At 41.6% G+C, this 21,619-nt stretch overlaps 1 protein-coding gene across 1 annotated transcript in view; it reads right to left on the minus strand.

The window, feature by feature from the left end:
* Positions 1-955: 955 nt before the first annotated feature.
* The window catches only part of trpc7b (transient receptor potential cation channel, subfamily C, member 7b), a 51,405-nt gene continuing 30,741 nt past the window's right edge, over positions 956-21,619 (minus strand). Inside the window, exons 7-12 of the mRNA XM_073487194.1 lie at positions 21,351-21,615; positions 7,004-7,199; positions 5,121-5,342; positions 2,412-2,492; positions 1,512-1,587; positions 956-1,095 (exon numbers count right to left, since the gene is read on the minus strand). Coding sequence (XP_073343295.1) covers positions 956-1,095; positions 1,512-1,587; positions 2,412-2,492; positions 5,121-5,342; positions 7,004-7,199; positions 21,351-21,615 — 980 coding nt within the window. The remainder of the gene's footprint in view (positions 1,096-1,511; positions 1,588-2,411; positions 2,493-5,120; positions 5,343-7,003; positions 7,200-21,350; positions 21,616-21,619) is intronic.

Consider the following 21,619-nt stretch of genomic DNA (forward strand, 5'->3'; position numbering starts at 1 on the left):
CTTGGAGACAGTCGACACAGAGCTGCAATACCGTATGTCTAATCAACACACAAAGGTCTGTGATATACACTAAAATGAGAAGATAATGTTACATTTCTGGGTGATCTTTAATGACTTGTTTCCCACTTTTTCCTGAATCATCTGACTCCTGATCGTAAGTTGTGCATCTTGGAGGGAAATGCATTAATTAGATAGCCTGGTGTATAAAGGGGTGCACAGTATCTCGACAGGTATCACCACGCTTGTTCTGACAAAGTGAAGACGTAGAAGCAAAGCCGGTCTCTCTGGTGTGAGAAACAGCAGCGTTCTTTTTTTTTCTTCAGATATATCCCCACCACCACCACCACCACCACCACCACCACCAATCTCCAACCCTCCCTCTAAGTCATCCCTTCACTGGGCTTCCCTCTCTCTCCTCCGAGTGGGTGATGCACTGATATCTCTTGGAAGCGGATGCGGGGGCCCTCATTGCTGCGCCGCCTCAGTCTTCTGCCCTGTGGTGCCTCTTCATATCTCATGGTGCTTGTGTTCTCCTCCTCATTCGTCTCCCTCTATCTCCCCCCTTCCCAGCCTGCGAGCCACTGTCTTCTTCTCCTCTCTCACTCCCTGAAGATGTTGCCTTTAATTAGAATTCAGCTGTCAACACAAAGCCCCTCTGACTGCCTTTACTTCACCTCTGACCCTGTGACCTCACGCTCACTTGCAGCCGCCGCTATCTTCTTTTCACATTCCCCCCTAATTGGTCGTTGCATATACAAAACACTTGTCTTTTGCCTTAAGTTAGCACATTTTACCCAGTGTGTTCTTTCTATCTCACAAACATCCTGCCCCCTCCCCCTTTTCTCCTTCTTCATCTATCAATGTTTTGAAAATACAGAATCTGACCCTGCTTTCTGCCCGCACCTCCTCCGGCCTCCTCCCCCCTTCCCTCTCTCTCTCCTTCTTGCGAGTCCTGTCAGTGTCTCATGGTGTTCTTGCCAAACTTGTCGCCAAGTTGTTGGATGAGCAGAGCCAGCTCTCCGGCGGCCTGGGACTTCTCCTCCAGGAGCTCATAACGGAGGCTGGAAATGTCTTGCTTAATCTCCTTCAGCTCGCCTGCAACACAGTCAAACACGGACACTCAATCAGGGCACGTGAACATGAGCGTATATGGACGTGTACGCGGGTAAGCAAAGCCATGAAACTGTGCTACAGTTGAGGTGTGAATATAAAAAACAGATTTGAGTTCACACTTTTTATTTTTTAACAATCCTGACTTCTCTCTGACTTTAAACTCAGAATTAAAACGATTTCCCTCAGAATTCTGAGAAAAAAGTCAGAACTCAATTTCTTTTACAGTGGCCCTAATCCGCTTCTGTAGAAGCACAACCTCATATTGTGGACTTTATCTCACATACAGACACACACATACTAAGTCCTACCTCTTGTCTCTCACTAACTCATGCACACACATGCCCTGAGCAAATAATGACACAGTGAGAGTGGGCGCTTAATGAAGAGGGACTTTTTACCTTCATTGACTTCATCGTTCTCTCTGTCCACTTGAGCCTTCAGGACGTAGCGCTTAATCAGACGCTTCATGATATTCTACAAGGAGGAGAGGAAAGGAAGAAGATTAAATAGGGAGAAGATGACAAGTGTGACGTGACAACGCACGACGCAAAGAACAGCAAAGTGTCTCCGAGACTGTGTGTGAAATGTTGAGGATTGATCTGCAGCCAATAGGGACGTCCCACAGCTGCTGCCGAGGCTCCGGCAGTCGAGCTCTGCATGTAGGCAATCTGGATGTGGGTCGATACCTGTCACTGCACATACAGCACACATACAAAGGTCCAATCAAGTGACATCTATATAAGTGCATGGTGTGAGTGATCTTGTGTATTGTAAAAAAAGCAGTGAAAGAATTTAAGATCCCCCTCGGGGCAAAAGGCGAGGGGCAGACGTAGGAGGAGAGAATCTCGTACCTCCTAACTGTGATATTTTCAGCTCATTTACAGAGTGTCTGCTTTCAATCTCCCTCAAACAGCTCATTAGAGGCATTTTCAGCTTCACTCAGACGCTCTCTTTTTCTTTTTGCCACTCCTCCTCTTTCCCCTTTCACTCGCAATCAAATGTTCAATCCTGCCTTCCTTTCAGTTGCTGCCCTTTCATCCCAACTCTTGTTAAATTCTTTCCTCTCTCTTGTCTCCTTCCTCACTCCTCTTTCCCTCTGTCGTTTATATGATTTTCTCTGTACCTCCTCCACCCCTCTCATTTTCTCTTTCCATCTCTCCTCCTGTCATCCGCCATCATATCAACCTCCCACTCTCTGCACCTCTCTGCTTTTGTCCTGGTCTTTCTTCCTTGCACTTCTTTTCATTTCTCGTTCTTTCCTGAGATTCTCCACCCATCCTCCGCTTCTTCTTTCTTACCTGGTATCTTGTCGGGTGTTTTCTAGACTTTCTGGGGATGAACTCTTCTCCCGGGCGCAGATGAGACCTGAAGCGCTCATCCTGTTGCAACAGTGGGACACAGACAAGAGTCCAGAGTTAACGTCACATTTCAGGGTCGAGTGATCCTCTATAATGGAAGCATTTGAAAACTGTGTTCGAGGAGGCAGGACACTGCCAAAACAAAACAACAATGGAAGGCAGGGCTTTGTGTGTTTGTTATCGAATGCTCACAGATGTCTTCAAAGAGGACTGACAGCAACACTTGACCAGAGTGAATCTCTATTAACTGACACCCAGTTCTAACTCCACGACCTTGCTTTGGAGCTTGTGTGTCATTTCAGCGCTGCACCGTCAAAGTGAGTTTTTAACTGAAGTGTGGACACACGCAACCATCTGCTATTCAATGTGCACTAAAGCTGCAGAGGAATGGAGATTTCTCAACATAATGGCTGAATAATATTAACAGTTTGACAATGAATAATGCTTTATATAAGCTTCAAAGTTTAAAGCCCTGACAAAGCCAAATCCCATTGGTTTTTTAATGTTGAAGAATGTTCGATTTCTCTCGAAAGGCAGCCGAATTTTTCTTAATTATGAATGTAAAACATATACAGTATGCATTTATAAAATATAAAAATACTGAATGTGTCTGCACTAAATAAAAGAAAAGATTCATTCTAAACAACACCCAGGGTATACACTGAACAGAAAATCCATAATATAGAAATATATGTCATTTATAAACTGAGGATTTCAGTTACAGTAGAGACCATTCAGGCTGACATTCATGTACGCTCTCATTGATTTTACATTCATATTCCTGAATTATGTTTCTTTTTTTCATTTTGCAGGGAAACTCATTTTGTGTCTCTGAAAGAACTGAATGTACAGTAATTGATTTAGGACTTTGCAGAACAGAGAACACCTACCGCTAATACGAATGATTTGCTACAGAGAGGCAAATTAACTTTCTTATATACTCGTTGCTTTATTGAACCACACAACCAGATGGGAACTACTGTTTCAGCTTCGTCTGACTCTTTTATGCAGAGGTTTTGCCAATGCCCCGCTGACAAAGCTTAATGCTCTTTGTTGTGTAGTGTGATCTAGTCCCTATCAACAACCTGCTTTGCTGGCCTCTGTTTAATTGATATTCTATTGTTTTTTTGCTTTTGGCAAGAAATTAACTGTCTTCTGTACTGTGAATATTTGAAATATTGCCATATTCACCACAGGGCATCTGCATCCACTATTGCATGTGAGCAAACACACACACAGAAATATGTCAACTTTTATCAAATCCACATACAAACTTTCATTAAAAATATATTACCAGAGGCTCAGTCAGTCAATTTCCCTTAAACATATTAGACCCAGTCATTAAAACTTCCCCAACCACTGTCTTGGTTATCTTTCTGAACATATGCTGCTTTGAAACTCACATAATGACCTTTCATTCAGTGCATTAACTTTTCTCAAAGTCCCACATGAGGAACATATGGACCAAAAGACTGAAATAAAAAAATTGATTCAGAAAGCCCACGCTGCCTTTTCTAATTCTCACTTGACATTTCCGAAGCTGCACTGTGGTGGAGTGTGAGCTTATGTATCGATCGCTTGCTTCACCTGCCTGACTCTGCAGTTAAATTGTCAGGGCTGCAGAGAACTTTAGGAGCTCACAGAGGCAGCGGGGTGTAACCCTTCTTGTCCCCGTCCAAAACTTGCCCAGGCATTTGAGCAGACGCAGGCAGATCTAATGGCCTGAGTAATAGCTTAGCCGAGGTGAGCCATCTGAGCTGAGGAATCAGACAGAGGAAATGCAGGCGGACGAGGCCAGCGCTAAGATTGATTCTGTGTTAAATGGCGTATGCTGTTTTGGACAGAGGGGGAAAGCGTGAGGGGGAAAAGTGTGAAAAAGCTTCATCCCAGACCCGCAGTGGGAATATCATGTATTTCCTGTGTATTAACCACAAGGACATCTGAACACACGAGAAATATTATAGTTGCTGACGTTACAGAAATAGACCTTAATGCTACAAACAGTTGACCCAAGCCTCTACAAGAAGGCAAGTCCAATTAGTGAGCTTGTCCTTTGCCCCTTTTGCAGTTTCATCAGTCCTTTTACTGAAGCCACATGGGAAGCAAAACATAACCTCATTTAGGTTGGAAGAAACCTGCAAGAGAGGAATATCTGAAAGGCAAACACACTCATGGTAATCAGTATGTCCACCACTGCTCAGAAGCAAAGAAAGCAAACTTGAGGTGAACTGAACCAAACACCATTAGAAATTGCTGGTTACAGCGTTTACAGTGTAAATTGCCACCTTACAGCACCAATTTCCTGTTGTCTGACAGTAATACGCCAAATGGGAGGCCAGAAAAACAAGTTGCATTTTGTCAGTAATTAGCTTGTAATTACTGACTCCCATTGCAGCTCCTGGAAACTGTCGGAATAATTGAATCAAATCACTTACAAAAGAAAATCATACTGGAACGAAGAAAAACTTTATTTTTTAGTGGCTACAGCAACTTGGTGTGGAAAATCATTTGTCTGCCATTTTTCACAATGTCAAAAACAATGTCAGCCCTTTAGTCGTCCCTCTGTCACACAGGATAATGAATGCATAATAGCAACATATTTCTTAGTTTGTTTTGAGATTAGGAGTCAGCAGAGCTCCTTGGACTGACCTTGGCCTGTGAGTTGATCATGCCCAGCTCCAGCTCGTTGTTATGGCGACGGCTGCCGGCCTTGCAGAGGTGGATCAGGCAGGACTTTATGCGGAGGACCAGGTAGTAGAAAGACTTTGGGCTTGGAACCAGGTTGAAGGGGGCGGGCAGGGTGCGGCCCTCGTCAAAGTAGGAGAGCCACAACTTGGCACGGGCGAACTTCCACTCAACGTCGGCATCCTCCTACATAGACAGCCAGGCAGACACAGAAATAAGTCAGGCTGGTGATGAGTGAAGACTTGAAGAAACCTTTGAGGAAAAAACTTACTTTCTTCTAGTTCTTGGACTACACAAATTTTTAACCTCATGGTTAACTCATGAAAACTAAATCCAAACAATTAAAGCTACTTGAGAACAAATCAAGATTTAACAACATGTTTTCACAATAAAGCTGCAGTAAGTAAAATTATAGAAACCATTAAGACCAATCTACATTTTGAACGCATCCAACTGAAAAAGTCCAACCTCCACCATTCAGGCCTCCCTCCAGAGCCACTCCTTCGAAACACATGAAAGTGCAATGCCTGACGATGACACTGACAAGACTGCCTGCTGATAGCTCTCACTGGCCAGCTAGGAGATATGTGTGAGCAGCTAGTTATACAAGTTCTGTTTTTTAGTCTAATGAATGAATGAATGAATGAGTGAATATATAAATACACAACTATGTTAAATGATAAACACAAGCAAAAATAGCCATCATGAACGTGCATCAGTTTGAGAAGGCTATCCGCCGCAGGAGTTTCTCTTCTTCTTCTCTCTTTATTGCTGTAAGTGTGTGCTTTGTGCTAACAGGGTTAGCTTTGCTCAGGGGGTGTGTACTTTTTGCTAATATTAGCCGCTGAAGGAGGCTGTTACTGCATCAGTAGCTCTGTTCTTTGGCTCAGGGCCTGTGTGCTTTGTGCTACTGAGTTAGCAGCTGAACGACAGGCTCAGGGGCTGAGAACTGTTAAGGTAGCACACTGTTGTCAATGCTAACCATATCCAACTACCTCATGTCTTACTCACATGTAAGAAAACACCAAACATTATCATAATAAATGTAAACAATGAACATGGCTATTGTTGTTATTGTTATTGTTAGCTAGTATGTCAGTATTTGGAAAATTTGGGTCACTTTCTCTGTCATTTGTGTGCAACTAGCTCGCTAATAGATTTACCAATACATCTGCTGAGCCTTGTGGAAGACTCTGGTTGGGATATTAAGAAATCTTAATTGCTCCTAGAATAAGTTACCAACCCTATCTTTAAACCGGTGTTATCTATTAGTTCATGTGGATGTTTGCAAATTTAGACGATTGTTGTTCTATAACTAATTACCATAATTACACCTAGATTGTTATGACAGAAACTATGTCGAGTTAGAAGTATCAAACTTACAACAAAGGATAGCATTGTTCTGTCTAGAAGAACTGAACAAGACATCCAATTCATGTGTTGAAAATAAACAGCTGAACATCTATCTGTCCACTGATTTTCAGCTGTTGTCTTTTTGTTTTACTGGGATGGAGCAAGAACAAAAGAACGTTTGTTTCTCTGGTTTTCCAGACAGCTCAGATTTTTTGCAAAAAAAGTGACAGTTTTCTGAGTGTAAATCCATTTGGTGAAAATACTTCTCGTTTGTTTGTTTTTTTTTGGCGACAGCTTTGCAATGCGACTCCTGCTTTAATTTTCCATTCTATGTTTTTGTTTGTTGCCACTGAATTGATTTTTTACAGCTTGCGGTATTTTCATCTCACTCTCTAAGCCTTCTGCAGCCACAGAGGTGATCAAACAATGATCCTTATTGACTTGTTGACAATATTACACACTTTCTGTATTGAAGGACAGTCTTATTTATCTACCTCTATCTCCTGGTACGAGCTGTTGATCATAGCGATGAGCATGTTGAGAAGGACGACCACCATCGTGACGTTGTAGACTCCGTACAGCACGTAGCCGATGTTCTCTATGAACTTGTGGTCATACTTCAGCACCACTGAGATCACTTCAGACAGCCCGAAGATTGACCAGAAAAGAGTTTTGAAACTCTCCTCCACCCTGCAAGGAAAGAGAGAGAAAACAGTGCATGACACACATAAAGGACCACCGTGTTAGCAGCTAATTGCTCTTACACTCAAACACACAAAATGCAGTTTAATGTTGTTAGGTTTATGAGGTGGCACTGATTAAATACCTGATGAGTCATGTCCAATTTTATCTCTTACACACATACACATAGAAATACACCCACTTTTACAGTTACTGCACATACATATAAACACAAAGAAAGAGCAGGAAATTACAAAACTTCAGCATTTGAGAGATCAGTTGGTTTATAGAACCTAGTTAATTAAGTCTGTAGCCTTGTCCTGTGGCGACCTTTACGCATAATAGATACTGAAATGTCGCTGTGGTTAATGAGAAAAACAATAAAGGTTTCACTCGATAACTGAAAATGAACGCGCATGTGGTCTTTTTTCGGGCTGTAACTTAAAAGATAAATGAAGACACATTTCAACCCAGGGCTCATTAAACTCATGGAACATTTTCAAAACCTCATGGTGGTGAAATTAACTTAATTTAATTTAATTTGAATGCCATTGTGAATTAAATTTCTGAGATTGTTCATCGTAGAGACAATAGACAGCAGAAGGACTTGCGTTTCCCCCCTGCCATCAATATATGACAAATCAAGCACTCCATTTGTTGTTCGATTAAAAAAATATAGTGTGTTTTTCCACAGGTCCACAGTCAAATCTCGGTTCAGCCAAAAGGATCATTCTCTGACACTGACCCGGTGTGTAAGATAAGGTAAAACAGCACAAAGCTGCAAGACCTGTGAACATTGACATTCAGGTACATGTCTGTTGTTAAATATTCCATGAGTTGCAAGCATGGGCTTGAGATGACAGAGGCGGGTGGGCTCAGTAGGGAGGAAGGAGCCGCCTGCTTGGATTGCTGGAGGGGCTGGAGGTGGAAGGAGGCTGTGGGGAGAGAAGATCTGTGGGCTCCTGGTTAGAGCTGTAGGCGTCTTCCAACTTAAATTCTTTCAAAGAGACATGGTTTTATTGGCAAGCAGAGAGTTGGTAAAGGTACAGAGAAAGGGAAAAAACACACATGAACAAAAAAAGAGACACACATACACATACACAGACTCTCTCCTCTCCTTCTCCCTCACACACACTCAAACAAGTGCGCGTGCGCACACACACACACACACACACACACACACACACACACACACACACACACACACACACAGAAACAGAGACTCTGAATACTGCAGCATTAACCTTTCAGGAGGAAACCAAAACACACTCTTTAACCTTCAAGACCAGATCTGTGTGTGTTCTCTCACTCTAACTCGGGTGTAAAGCATTGAAGAATAAGCTCTGCCCTTACACAACATCATTTATTGAAAAATACATTGCTTTCTACTAACACTGATTCCAAAAAAGTTGGGATGCCATGTTAAAATAGAAATAAAAACAGAATGCAATCATCTTTTTTGAAATTGGAAAATATGGCTCCTGCCAGGTAGAATAGACTGTTGAAACTCTGTAATATTGAAAGCACCCTTTGCTGTCTTTTGCTTCTTGTTGAGCATTAAGCTCAACCTTGTCCACTGTCATTGCCAATTAGACACTCCTCACTGAATCCCTTTCACCATTCCCTGTGGATCTCTCTCTGAACCTCAGATAGTATGATTGATGGTCAGCACATATCATGTATCTACAGCTTTTAACCTTTGAATAGATCATTTCAAGTTTTCATTGATTTCTCCATGTTAACATGTATTGCCAATGTGCTCACCTGCTAACATGACTGATGTGTTTAAAATATTATGTCCAGGATCACATTGTGTTAACATGCAAAAAAAAACACTTGCTACGACCAAAAATCAGTCAGTCGCTATTTAAAATACCAGAAGACTCTACACCCACAAACCAAAGACCGTGAAAATGTTTTTTTCACAGCTTTTTGTTATTTCCCATGATGCATTTTTTACTTCAATCAACCTGGCTCAACTCGGCTGCTGCTGATACCAACTCTCGTACAAACCGCCTTCAACACTTCCTGTACAACACAGTACAAAAGAGACAGTTCGGAGGATTCAGGGCTCGCCAGATTTGTTTAGAGTCAGGCGGCGCTGTAGATTCATGTTTGTCCGCCTGTGGATATTATTCCTGGCTGCAAGCTGACTTTGGCAGAGTCTTGCTGCAGTTTGAAGGATAGTTAGACAACTTGCCTGTCAGTGTTTTGAATTTAGATTTAAATACTTTTATCACCTCCAGGCCATTTCTTGTTTCTGCTACTGTCATGATCAACAGATTTCTTGTTTATTTACTGTTCTAATCGTTATGTAGTCTACAGCTTAACATTTTGGGAACATAATGCTGTACTTCCACTCAATACATCATGTTAGCCTTGCTTTAAACAAAAGTTTTACTAAACAAGGCATAGCACGAGCTGAGACTAAAAGTAACATTAATATGCTTCTGACCACAGAAACATAGAAACATTTTTTTATTATTATTTTGAGAAAATTAGCCTTTCTTTGATAGTGAACATGGATGCAGAGGCATACACATTACACTATCACTATCACTATCAAAAGTGCCAAGACATCAGATTAACATCGGGCACGGGAAGTACCTGTATGTGTGAACAGAAACCATTCACAAGCATTAATAGTAGTTTTCTCGAGTGGTTTTCCTCTTTGTGTTGCTGTAATAGGTGGCCGAGGCATCAGACTGGTTGTGAGAAAGCAGCAACCGAAGGGCTGTTATCAGCAATACAGCCTTCTCACTCACTATTCCCATCACACACATCCACCCACCTATCGTGCAATCAGGAGAGCTGTGGAAGGTGATTTTGGTAGACTTGCCTCGAAAACCTGTTATTTCAAGCCTTCCCTCTTTAAATAAAGTCTCATCACTTATCTGGAGCCTCTGTTACAAGATAAAAAATGCTTCTTCGTGGCTTTGAAATACGAAACTAAATAGAAAAAGGGAACAATTATCTGGTCACGATTATGTTATAGCCTAATTATCTTTCTAATCAAATTATTGAGTCTTCCAGCTTTCCTTCCCACCCGTGTGAAACGCTCGCCCGATTTAGATTTTCATGTTCCCAAAATATGAGTGCAGACACGGATGAAGGGCTTTGTTCCAGGCAACTTTAATGTGCCATTAAAGCAGATACTGGCAGGGACAAATGTACACACACAATTAAAATTAAACTCATATTGCGGACTATTCATATACACTCTTCATCTGTTCTTTGTCCTTGGTGGACAGTTAACTATAAAGCAAATTCAGAAAATATGTTGGCAGTGTTCCTGGCAACACATAAATGAAGCCCTCCTTACAGCACAATCTGAGTCAAGCGTGTATTACACATGGCTACATACATTACACCTCCTAGCTTCTATTCATAACACATTAATACAGGTAAAGATGGATATGGATAGGTGTATGTATGAGAATAGAAGGTCTTCTTCCATTCTGGATAATGTTGAATCATGGGCAGCCAGTGCTGCACTGCATAATCATTTGTTTTGCTCACCTTGTTTTCTGCTTATTTAATTCACCGAAATCAGCGTGAGATGCCTCTCAGGGAAGAAGTGCAATTACTGAAAATCCAAAATGTATCCTTGGAGATCACCAACATTGATAAATTTGAATTTGTTTGTGGGCTCTTGTGAGCCAAGGTACTGGTCATGTGTGTATTATGCAATACACTGTTAGTGAGACAAATGAGACGCTCGATGCCCCGGATAATGGGAGAATTACAATAACAACAACCTAGGAATAAGATTAATCCAAATCAAACCTGCGTGTCTGTGTGTGTGTTTTATAACAGCATCGTACGACTGGCAGTGAATCAGCAGGGACGACGGCATCTGCAGACGGGGACGGACAGTGTGTTATTATCTGTTATTAAGATTGGCAGCTCCCAATAGGCTGAACGCAACATGACGCCTTCACACACACACACACACACACACACACACACACACACACACACACACACACACACACACACACACACTCTTAGCCCTGTAGGATACTGGCAGTAAAGAACTACTCACTCTTCCTCTCCAGCACACACACACATTAACACACTCACCCCACATACAGCCTGGTGTGTGTCTGTGTGTGTGTGTGGGAGTCTGGTGAGTCACCTCGGCACCGCAGGAGCAGTCCAAACCCAATCACCGACAGGCCCAAATCAACCTCTTCCCCCCCAGAGACATGCTCTCAGTCTCTCTCTGTCTCTCTCGCTTTATGTTTGTCTCAGTCGCTGTTTAGCTCCCCCCCACCACTATAATCTCTGCCTCTTGTTGGTGTTCTCTATCTCTCTCACCCATTTTCTCATTATATTCCCATTGCCATTGCTTTTATATCTATTCTCCGCATCACCCTCCCTCCCTCCCTCCCTCTCTCGCCCCCTTTTTCCATCTTTCATCCCAACAGCTTTTAGCTATTTCTGTGTCACTCAATCTATTCTTTTGATTTATACTTTTCTATTTTTTCCCATTATTTTTCTCCTCTCTCACATCTTTCTCCTCTTTGTTTAATCTGCAGCAATATTCTCACGTTGGCCGAATGTAAATGCAAATGCAAATGTAGACTTTGTGACGTCTACAGTCGGTCTTCTGCTCTGTCGCCATCTTTCTGCCCTTTGGTCATTAGCGAGATATTAAATTTCTGCTTCTTGATCACTTCTTGTCTGTTTTCTTTCTCCTAAACCTCTCCTGGAGACAAGCATTCAGACAGACAGGCAAGAATAGACAAAACATCTTTAAATATTAAATTGAGTTTAACTTTCTATCTGTCGCACCAAAGGAGCTGTCACCATGGCGACAGCAAGGGCCTTGCCCACCTCGGCTTTTAATGAATGAATGAATGAATGCTGCTCCCAAGAGATGCTTGCCTGCCTGTGTGTGCGTGTGTTTGATAGAAGGACAGAAAGAGGGGGAAAGAGAAAGGGGGAAGTGAACAAAAACTGATGCGTGTGTCTCATGAGTGTGCCTTTTTTGTGTATTTTTGTGTGACTGACAGCGCAACACAAACTGAGGAAGAAAGATAGCAATGCAGAAGGAAGCGGTTTTGTTGTGTGTTTTCAGGCAAGTTGTGAGAGAAATCTTATTAAGCGGGGAATACAACACCACAAGACGAGCAATTAGCAGCGTTTTGATACTGAATCAAGCTCGACATCAAGAAACTTTTTTTTTTTAATTCGCCTGCTCCCTTGCTGTCTGTCTCCTTTTCTGTCTCTCTGTTATCTATGTTGTCGAATAAACCGACATGTTGGGACTGATGTGTGCTGACTATTATGTGTGATACCAGCCTGACAAATTGGATGATGTACAGTATGTACATTTTGTTTTGCATTTTTAAGTAACCAATAAAACTGTTAACAGAAAGATTTGTCTAACCCCCTCCTAGAACAGAAATTGTCCAATTATAGCTGAGCACCTGGTAAGCTTTGGCTTTCTCCATCATTTGCATGGGGCTATAATAAGACCATACTCAGGGAGTTTGTAAGGTGATTTCTTTATTAGCCTTTACAAAACCAAGGATTTTGGTAAATGATCATTCCAGCAACTCCAGCTGAACCTGATAAATTATAATAACCCGAGAGCTACTCTTGTCAAACACAAGCATTCTGACGAAGACGGGAGATTGTTCTTTGTCAAAAAAAAAAAAAAAATCTGTCAGAGGAACAACTGAAAATCGTCTGAAAGCACTTCCCATTTATCTCACTGAAATGTTGCTTTGTAAGTTACTGTCTTTTATATTAGTTGTTATGAGATGTTTGAGTAGAAATAAGACAAATCTTCTTCTTTTAATATCTCCTGAAATATTAAAACTGAAACATACGTTTCGAAAATATGACCAAGTTTACAAGTTTAAATGTCAAATTTGTCTTGCTTGTCCAAGCATGTAAGCTAAGCAACCAAGGATATTTTATTATTTCCCCTGGTCATTGCCCTCATGTTACAGTGAAACCATAGAATAACTGTGGAAACTCTACATTGCAATAGAAAAAGAACCCCATTGATAGAGGAGGCAGGAGAAACCAAGTTAAAACAAGAGTGAACAGGCAATGCATCGTTACAGCAATGCATCATATTCTATCAGATCGCCATAGTGTTGCTGTCCTGTAGGAACCATGTATCTCAATTTTTCATAGGTTCAGAGTGACAGCCTGTTTTCAGCTCTGTGACGATGCATTCTAAAGCTTATCCAAGAGGATTTTAAAAATGCTTATTTAGCTTAAAAGTTTGGGGAAAGGGAAACTTCATCCTTCAGTTTATGACAAACATTCACACTCAAAATCAAATGGGTTTGAAAAATTGCTGTCAGACAGTAAAAAGTATTTTACTTTAGCAGAGTACAGACTTTTTTTTCCCACCGGTGCTAAACTTAGTGAGCCAATTATGACTCTATTATGTTATTTTACCGTATGTCCCTATAGTTAATTAATTCTTCATATGATCGCCTAATTAACAGTAATGAGGTGTTAACATGACCATATATGGAGTGATGATCCCTGCTCTGGGACGCAACTCAAGGAATGAATTTCATTTGAAAGATTTGTGTCAAATGACGGCCTCAGTGTTTATGTATTTCAAAGGGATTCCACCTCACCAAGAGGAAAACTGAATGTTCGACATCATTTGTCATGATTATAAATAAAAATATTGGCAAGCATTGACATTTAAAAGCCCATGTTTGTCATGCTGCATGAATGCTTTTCGTTTTTCTGTTATATTTGTCTCTATCTGGCCCACCTTAGTTGTTATTGTGTCTCCACTCCTCATTTTGCTAAAGGCTGAAAACGACACCTTTGCCTTGCCTTCAGAGTTAATCAGTCCTCTCTTTTGCTCACCCATCTCTGCTCTCTCAGCCACCTCTTATCGTCCTTTCAGACCCCGTCTCTCTCACCAGGATCTCAGTCTTGCCACCAACTTCCAACTCTATCCATCAATAGACTCAACAGCTCACACCCTTTGTTTTTTTTTCTTTCTCCTGACACTCTCTCAGAATTCACTTCAGCCTCAACTTCAGTTCAAGCTTGCATTTTCATCTCTGCATTTCTGTGTGCCATCCTTTATCCACTCCACCATTCTCTTTTGTGTCTGCTTGCATCCCTGGCCTCTTTATCTCTCTCTGTCTTTCTCCATTTACATTGCATTACATGGCTTTGTCCTTGGCTTTAATCTGATATGCCTCCAATCTCGGCAGTACCGTCTCTGCGCTCATTGTGTCTTTCAATTCAATCATGTTTCACTGGTATGAAAAGAAGGCCCATGTTGCCAAAGCAACTTAATGACTCAAACCAACATAACCTAAAATAGCACATTATGGTACAGAAACAGCAGGAAGTGAACGAGTAATACTCACTAACTGCTGGAAAAAAAGAGCTACTGACAAAATCTTTATACTGTAAATACCATGAGTTATTTTGTTTCCTTTGTTTTCAATGTATGCACTCTAAATCTGTCCAAAACCTGTGTGGCTGTCTGTTGCTCAGCCTGTTTGACCTTCTCTCATCCTCTCACTTTCTCTCTCTTTTTCCTCCGTATGTATACTGGCCATTCTACCACATTTTGGCTGAACAAACATCCGAGCCAAAAACATCCCCATCTGCATTGGCATCTCTCCCTGTGGGTCTCTTCTCATCCCATTCCCTCCATCTCCCTCCACCCTTCTCCTCCTGCCAGTGGACTGCATCTCTTCACTTTGTTGCACTGCTGATGCACCGATTGCTATGCTTGTGCTGCATTTATTCACTATCACTCTCACTGTTTCACTTACTGATTAATGATTATTTTTTAGAGATGCACGATACATATCGGTCTGATAAATTGTTGGTGTGATACTGGGAAATCTATATCATCTGCCATTTATCAGTATCTGTGAAATGTATAGCTGATAAATGGAGCACATAATATTTAGTCAAGTTACTTTCATTGCCTTAACAAGCACAGCATCATCACTCTCCAATGCAGAAGGTGGCAGTATGCCAACTTGGTTTGCTGACTGCCAATAAACACAGAGTAGAAGAAGAAGAAGAAGAAGAAGGAGAAGAAGGAGAAGAAGGCGAAGGAATAAGAAGAAGAAGAAGAAGAAGAAGAAGAAGACTCCCTGGAAGTCTGCACAAAGGCACTTGAAGGCCATTGTGAACTGGATGAATTGTGAGTTTGGACAGCCCTCAAGATTCACAGACTTCCTGCAAATGTACACGCAAAGTCCATGAGTCTGCAAGTGCGGTGAAGTCCGAACGTTTGGATGCAGCCAATTACAATTTGCGATACATGTTCTGCAAGAGTTCCGGGAGGAGTGATAAAGTCTACATTGTAAACAAAACAAATCTTTTTAGAGCTGATGGACTACATCCGAGCCTTTTTTACCCTCAAGTGTGCATAAGCTACAGGTTAGGAAGTTCTTTTTCAAATATAAAAATGTAAAATTATCGGTTACCTTATCGGTATCAGGCATGAAAAGCAGGTAATTATCAGTTATTGAAGAAAGAAATCCATATTGAGCATCTGTAATTACTTTCATTGTCGTTTTATCTGCAGATTACTTTAATGCTTAATCGTTTAATTGTTTAGTCTGTCTAAAATTTTTCCAAATGCTCATTACAATTTCCCAGGTAGAGCCCAAAATGACATCTTTAAAGCCCCAAAACAGAACACTATAATTAATAGCATCAGATGGTTGCTTATTAATTTTCCTTTAATAAAAATTGACTTATTTCTGCATCTTTACAGCATCAGTATTAAAACTATTTAGTTTTTTTCGAGGTCCTTGCAGCCCCATGATGAACCTTTACTCTGCCCCAAAATATGTGCAACTTCACTTTCCTATTTCATCCATCTCTCCCCTTTTTTTATGCCTTTACCTTCCCTGTCAGTCCACTCCCTCTCTGTCTGTCTCTCTGTGCAGTGTTGTCATGCATGGTTGACTAGAACATGGAGACAGGTCCACTGCCCGACCAGCGCTGTCCAAACCGGAATCCTGATAAGCGTCTGTGTGTGGGCTGATCTGTACATAAATGTTTGTTTGCCTACCTAAGCAGCACCATATGCAAAAAACAAACAGCGAGGGTGAGGATGTGTGAATGTGCATGCCCCTTGTGTGTCCCCACTTAAGTGTGTTTGCACGTTTGAGAAACATTAATGTGTGGGCACTAAACAAAGAGCATGTGGTGTGTGTTTTTGGAAGTGTGTGAGTCAGATATCCAGTCTTCTGGGGACAGGGTATGTGTGGCTATTACTGCTCAGTCCTCATTAAGCCCTATCCAGCTGTGCATGTATGTGTATGAGTGTGAGTTTTAGCTTGTGTGAGTAAGTCTATGTATGAAAAAGATTGATATCCTCCTCCTCCTCGCTCTTTCACTATATCCCACCCTTCACATCTCTCCTTCCGTCACCCAGCCCGAGTGGTCCCTCCTGGGGTATCATTACTACCTCCACCTGGCTCCCTCCTCATCTTCCTGTATCAGAGCCATCAGACCAGCCCTTTCTTCTGCCCTCCATCAAACACGCCCTGTCAGATAGCTGAAGTCACACAGCCCACGCACACACACAGAGCTGAGCACGAGCGCACACACTTACATCCACACAGGCACATCTGCTGGGTGACCGAGAGAAAAGATAAGACAAGAGATAGACGGGGGATTGTTCTTTGCGCAAACCACAAGCAAGACTTAATAAGAGTTGTGCAAAACACATTGTAGTCACACCTCGTAATTGAACTGAGCGGCACAGAAAGATAAACATGCACAGACACAAAAGAGACACAAAAATGCATCATAGAGCACAGACTGCAAATTCTGTCACATTTACAGACACAATAATGAAGAAAAGGGTTGATGAGATTGACACAGTACAAAAATAAATGCATTATTGTCTCTCTGCACAGTTCAGTCAGGCATTTGTTCTGTAAACCATTATACAGAGAAGGTAAGATTTAGAACCAGACTGACCCCTGGTGGAGAGATTGACAACAACAAAAGAATTAAAGGGCTGTCAGTCATGCTAAAACATCTTTATGCAGCTCCCACCATCAGAGTAGACAATGGAAAAATTGTCATCCAAAAGGAGAAACTCAGGGACACTTTCTTGCCAAAAAACAAGAAATGCAGTCAGAGGTTTTCAAGTTGAGCAGAAGTAGTTTCTATTTTTAGCACAGCTGTGTTAATGCTGATTTTTGAAGTCAGCCTTGATGTTGATCTCTAAAGCAGAGAGGAAAAGTGATGGAGGGACAATGTACAGAGCGCTGGATCCTACACTCATGATGGAAATGAGTGCGTAATGGAGATGATAAGGCACTTCCATCTGCAGCCATTTTTGTACTTGTCCTTTGCTTTCTCAGAAGTCTTCATTATGTCTGACTCACAGGTTGTGACCACAATCTTTCTTACCGTCCATCTCAACTTCCATTAGACTCTGTTTCTACCTGTCTATCTGCCCTCCTTTCTGTCTGTTAACTCCGTCTCATGCTGCTGCTCCGTCTGTCTGCTCATCACATTGCCTGGATCTTTGGCTCCGTGTGGGCAGCCAAGCAGAACTCACAGCCTCTAACACCCTCTCTGCGCTGGGGCTCAGCTGAGGAGCTGCTGTATATGCACAGCGCAGAGGTGCAGGGTAAGTCTGTATGGGAAACTCAGGTCTTCACACTAGAAGTCCAATCAAAAACCTTTATCATCAGTGATTCTATCTAAGGTGAAGGCTCAGCAGGTCATTAGCTTGTAAATTGCTCCCAGGCTTCACATACCTCACACGTGATGGCAATATGAGAGGATAATGGCGGTCAAACATCTGGAGCAATCAAACAACTGAGGCTGCACAGCTGTAACATAGATATTCGACCCAATTTACTTGTATGTACCTTATCAGCTGTAAGTATGTGAAACACTAACTATCTGAAACAAAGTTGTGTTTATAGGCTAAGCTCAGTCACACACCTACAGTACCATGAGAAAAGCCTGTGCATCATGTGGACATATAGACTCAAGTGCAGGCAGGTGCACAGACAGGTGTAAAACCAGATAAGGAGAACAGGCAGCCAGACAGATGGACAAGCAGTCCTGCACAATGAAGTCTGCCAACGAAACTAAATCTGACTCGCTGTACAGCTTGCCAAAACAACTAGGAACAACAAAGTGGTGTCAATGCTGGCAGGTCATTCTAACTTTATCATATTTAATCCTTCAGTTTGCTTCTATTACAGAGGGGAAGCGTAGATCGAAGCCAAATAATGGACCAGAACAAGAATCTGAAAAGGCAGGTCTGTGGTGCATCGAACTACCGTGTGATTTACTGGGAGAATTCCCAACCAGCAACAGCAAAGAAGACAACAGCGCAGGGTCTGTGCTGATGAGGAGACACATGTTGATGCCTGGTGGTTGTTTGTCATGGTTGGAAAGTCTGCGGATGCAAAATTAACTGAGGGCAAGAATTTAAGTTACACTCTTTTTATGTGTACACAAGCCTGTAAGGCAAATTATCACAAAGAACATAAACAAAACCATCATTGACTGATTTTTTTTATGCCTAAACAAACTAAATAAACAAACTCTCTTCGTTTTCATTACTTCATAAACTAAATAAACAAACATACTGTTATACTCTAATGGGGAGAAAAGATGTGTTAGTGTTGTGTATTTGCAGAGACCCTGCAGCCCTCTGCCTGGGTTTTCTTATTTTCTCAATTTGTTGCTAACCCTAACCCAAAAATGTTGGTCTTTGACAGTCAACTATCTTTCTGATGTGTTTACGAACAGCTCGAACAAATCCTACCGATTCTAGCTTTAAGTTTAATAGTCTTTGACTGATATTAATATGACGCGAGGTTCAGTAAGCTTTGCACAGAAATGGCTTAGTACATTTCAGAGCCTGTACTTTCATACTTTTACTTGAGTAAAGAAGTTGAATCAGTGCTTCCACCTTTACCAGATTTGTTTTTCTACACAAGTATCTGTATTTCTACTTCAGTAAAGAATATGTGTACTTTATTCCTTTTGTGCTTGCAACTATGTATACCTTAACACACCACATCAAAAACTGGAAAGACTTTTCTGTTCAGCAAATGAAAGAACGGTATATGACAGAGTAATCACAGACCAACTTGTAGAGCCTGTTTTGCTCTATTGGATTGAGCACGAATGGCATAATGTCATCTGTTTAAATCTGCAGATATCTCCCTCTGAGAAAATGAATGATGACATGTGACAGCAAGAGACCGCAGAGAGAGTTTTCATTTCGACATGAATGATGATAAACAGACTTGCTGAGAGATTCTGTCAGCAGCCAGAGATGGATAACTTTCCTACAAATATGAGACAATGACAGTGAGAGATCCACCGTCGCTCTGTTTGCAGCCGATGGGAAAGAATGAGCGCTCAGACACACAGATAAGATAAAGTGAAGGAAGGCAGCAGATTGTTCAGATTGATGTGTTGCAGGACTTGTTGGACAGGTGGATTGCTTTACAGGCAGGTTGATGTATAACAACACAACATGTCTGTGAAAATTCCAAAGTAAAATGTATAGACTTTGAACGTCTTATTGCTGATGTGAGTAACATTCAAATACATATCTGAGCAATGTATGGTTGTTTTTTATACACTGCAGCCTTCAAGTGCAATCTGCATATTCACTTAAAAAGTGCAGTTGACCATTTGAAATGGATGACCGTGAGAATGAAGTTAAATGCAGCACTTAAGCAGGTAAAGTGCATTTAGAGTACTGTGAGTGTTGTTATGATTGCTTTTGCAATTTCAGTCGGATGATTTTCAATTATCATATAATGTCTGATCTGATTTTTTTTTCTAACCACACTGCTAAAGCCTGAACAGTGGTCTAGGAAGAGAGTTTGTTAAATCCTGCTTCGGTACCCTGGAGCTTTATAAAGCATTTTTTTCTTTTCCTTCAGTGTTTTATATCAGTTCTTGTCTACACCAACAGAAGCTCCTCTCTCCCACAGAAAACACTGCTCATGAAACGCCTCATCAGTGCTCCCGCCTTTAATTCTGTGACTTTGTGACATCGCACTACAACACCATGTCACACATTTGCATAATTAATGCCTAGTGGCTAGTTTGACATGCAAGAATTGATTTCGCACAGCTGCTCTGTTGTTTTTAGCGCTGCAGGGTCTTGCATGTGTGAGCTGACCAATCAGTGCAGACTGGGTATTCATGAGGGGGGCATTAAAGAGACAGGAGCTAAAACAGAGCATGTCAGACAGACGGGGGATGCTGCAGCATGGACAGTATGAGAAAACGGATGTGTTTTTGGAGCATTAAAGCATGTAAAATATGTCTCCTTTCAATGATGGGAAAGTTCTTGTGCCTCAGGGAAAGTTCACCAAATGGTTTGACCGTTTTGAGACGCTGTCAAAACATCTCCAAAATCTCCTCTTCTTCTCTCCATACCGATCTAAAATTAAATGTCATCCATGGGAGATGTTTTACCTCATCACCAGCTGCATGTCATATCAAGGAGATTTCTCATATCAAACATTAGACGTTTAAATTACACCAATTTTGATTAATTTTTCCCACAGCTCGGACAGAATCTGCAAACCTCTCATTGACACTTCCATTTTCATTTTTAGTCCGAAATAGTTGCGTTGGGAGAGACACAGCAGAGCTGATCTCTCTTCTACAATACAGTGAACACAAAATGGTGCTGGGGAAAAGCTTAAATTAATACCCATAACTTTGTTTAAACTGTGAGAGAAAACCACAATTCACCAGTGTTAGTTATAGATTTTAGTTAGCCAGCCATCCAATTCATTCTTCTTATTAAATTCAACAACATAGACCGATTGCTAGCATTATACCTGAGGGAAGATTAAAGTTCGATCTACACCACTGATAACGCACCATGGATGTAATGAACCCAGCACAGTCTCATCAAGGAGGATATATGACGATTTATATTGTCCTGGGATTTACTTGTTCCATGGCTTTGTCTGGCAATTAAAGCAACATGGGAGCCAAATCAGATACTTTTGACATGAATCCTTTTTCTTTTTGCAGTCAATTCTGGTATAAAACGACCGGAGTAGAGCCGTCATGCAGCTACATTGTGTTCGACCTTTTTGAAAGCGCACATAACCACCATCTAATCACACAGTCACACACATTTACCAAAACACTCTGACAGCAGGAGGCACTCACGTGGTGAAGGCAGGATTGTACTTGGCTCCCAGGTAGTATGAGTACAGGTTGAACATGCCGATCATGAAGGCCACAAACACCATGATGAAGATGACCATGAACTTGAAGATGTCTTTGACCGTGCGCCCCAGTGAGATCTGCAGGGGGCCAAAGCTCTCATTGGCCGGCAGGATGTAGGCAATGCGTGAGAAGCTCAGCACCACGGCGATGGCGTACAGTCCCTCCGAGATTATCTGGGGGTCGGAGGGTCGCCACTTGTTCCTGGCTGA

The sequence above is a fragment of the Pagrus major genome, chromosome 18, assembly GCF_040436345.1.
Source record: "Pagrus major chromosome 18, Pma_NU_1.0".
NCBI classification, from domain to species: Eukaryota; Metazoa; Chordata; class Actinopteri; order Spariformes; family Sparidae; genus Pagrus; species Pagrus major.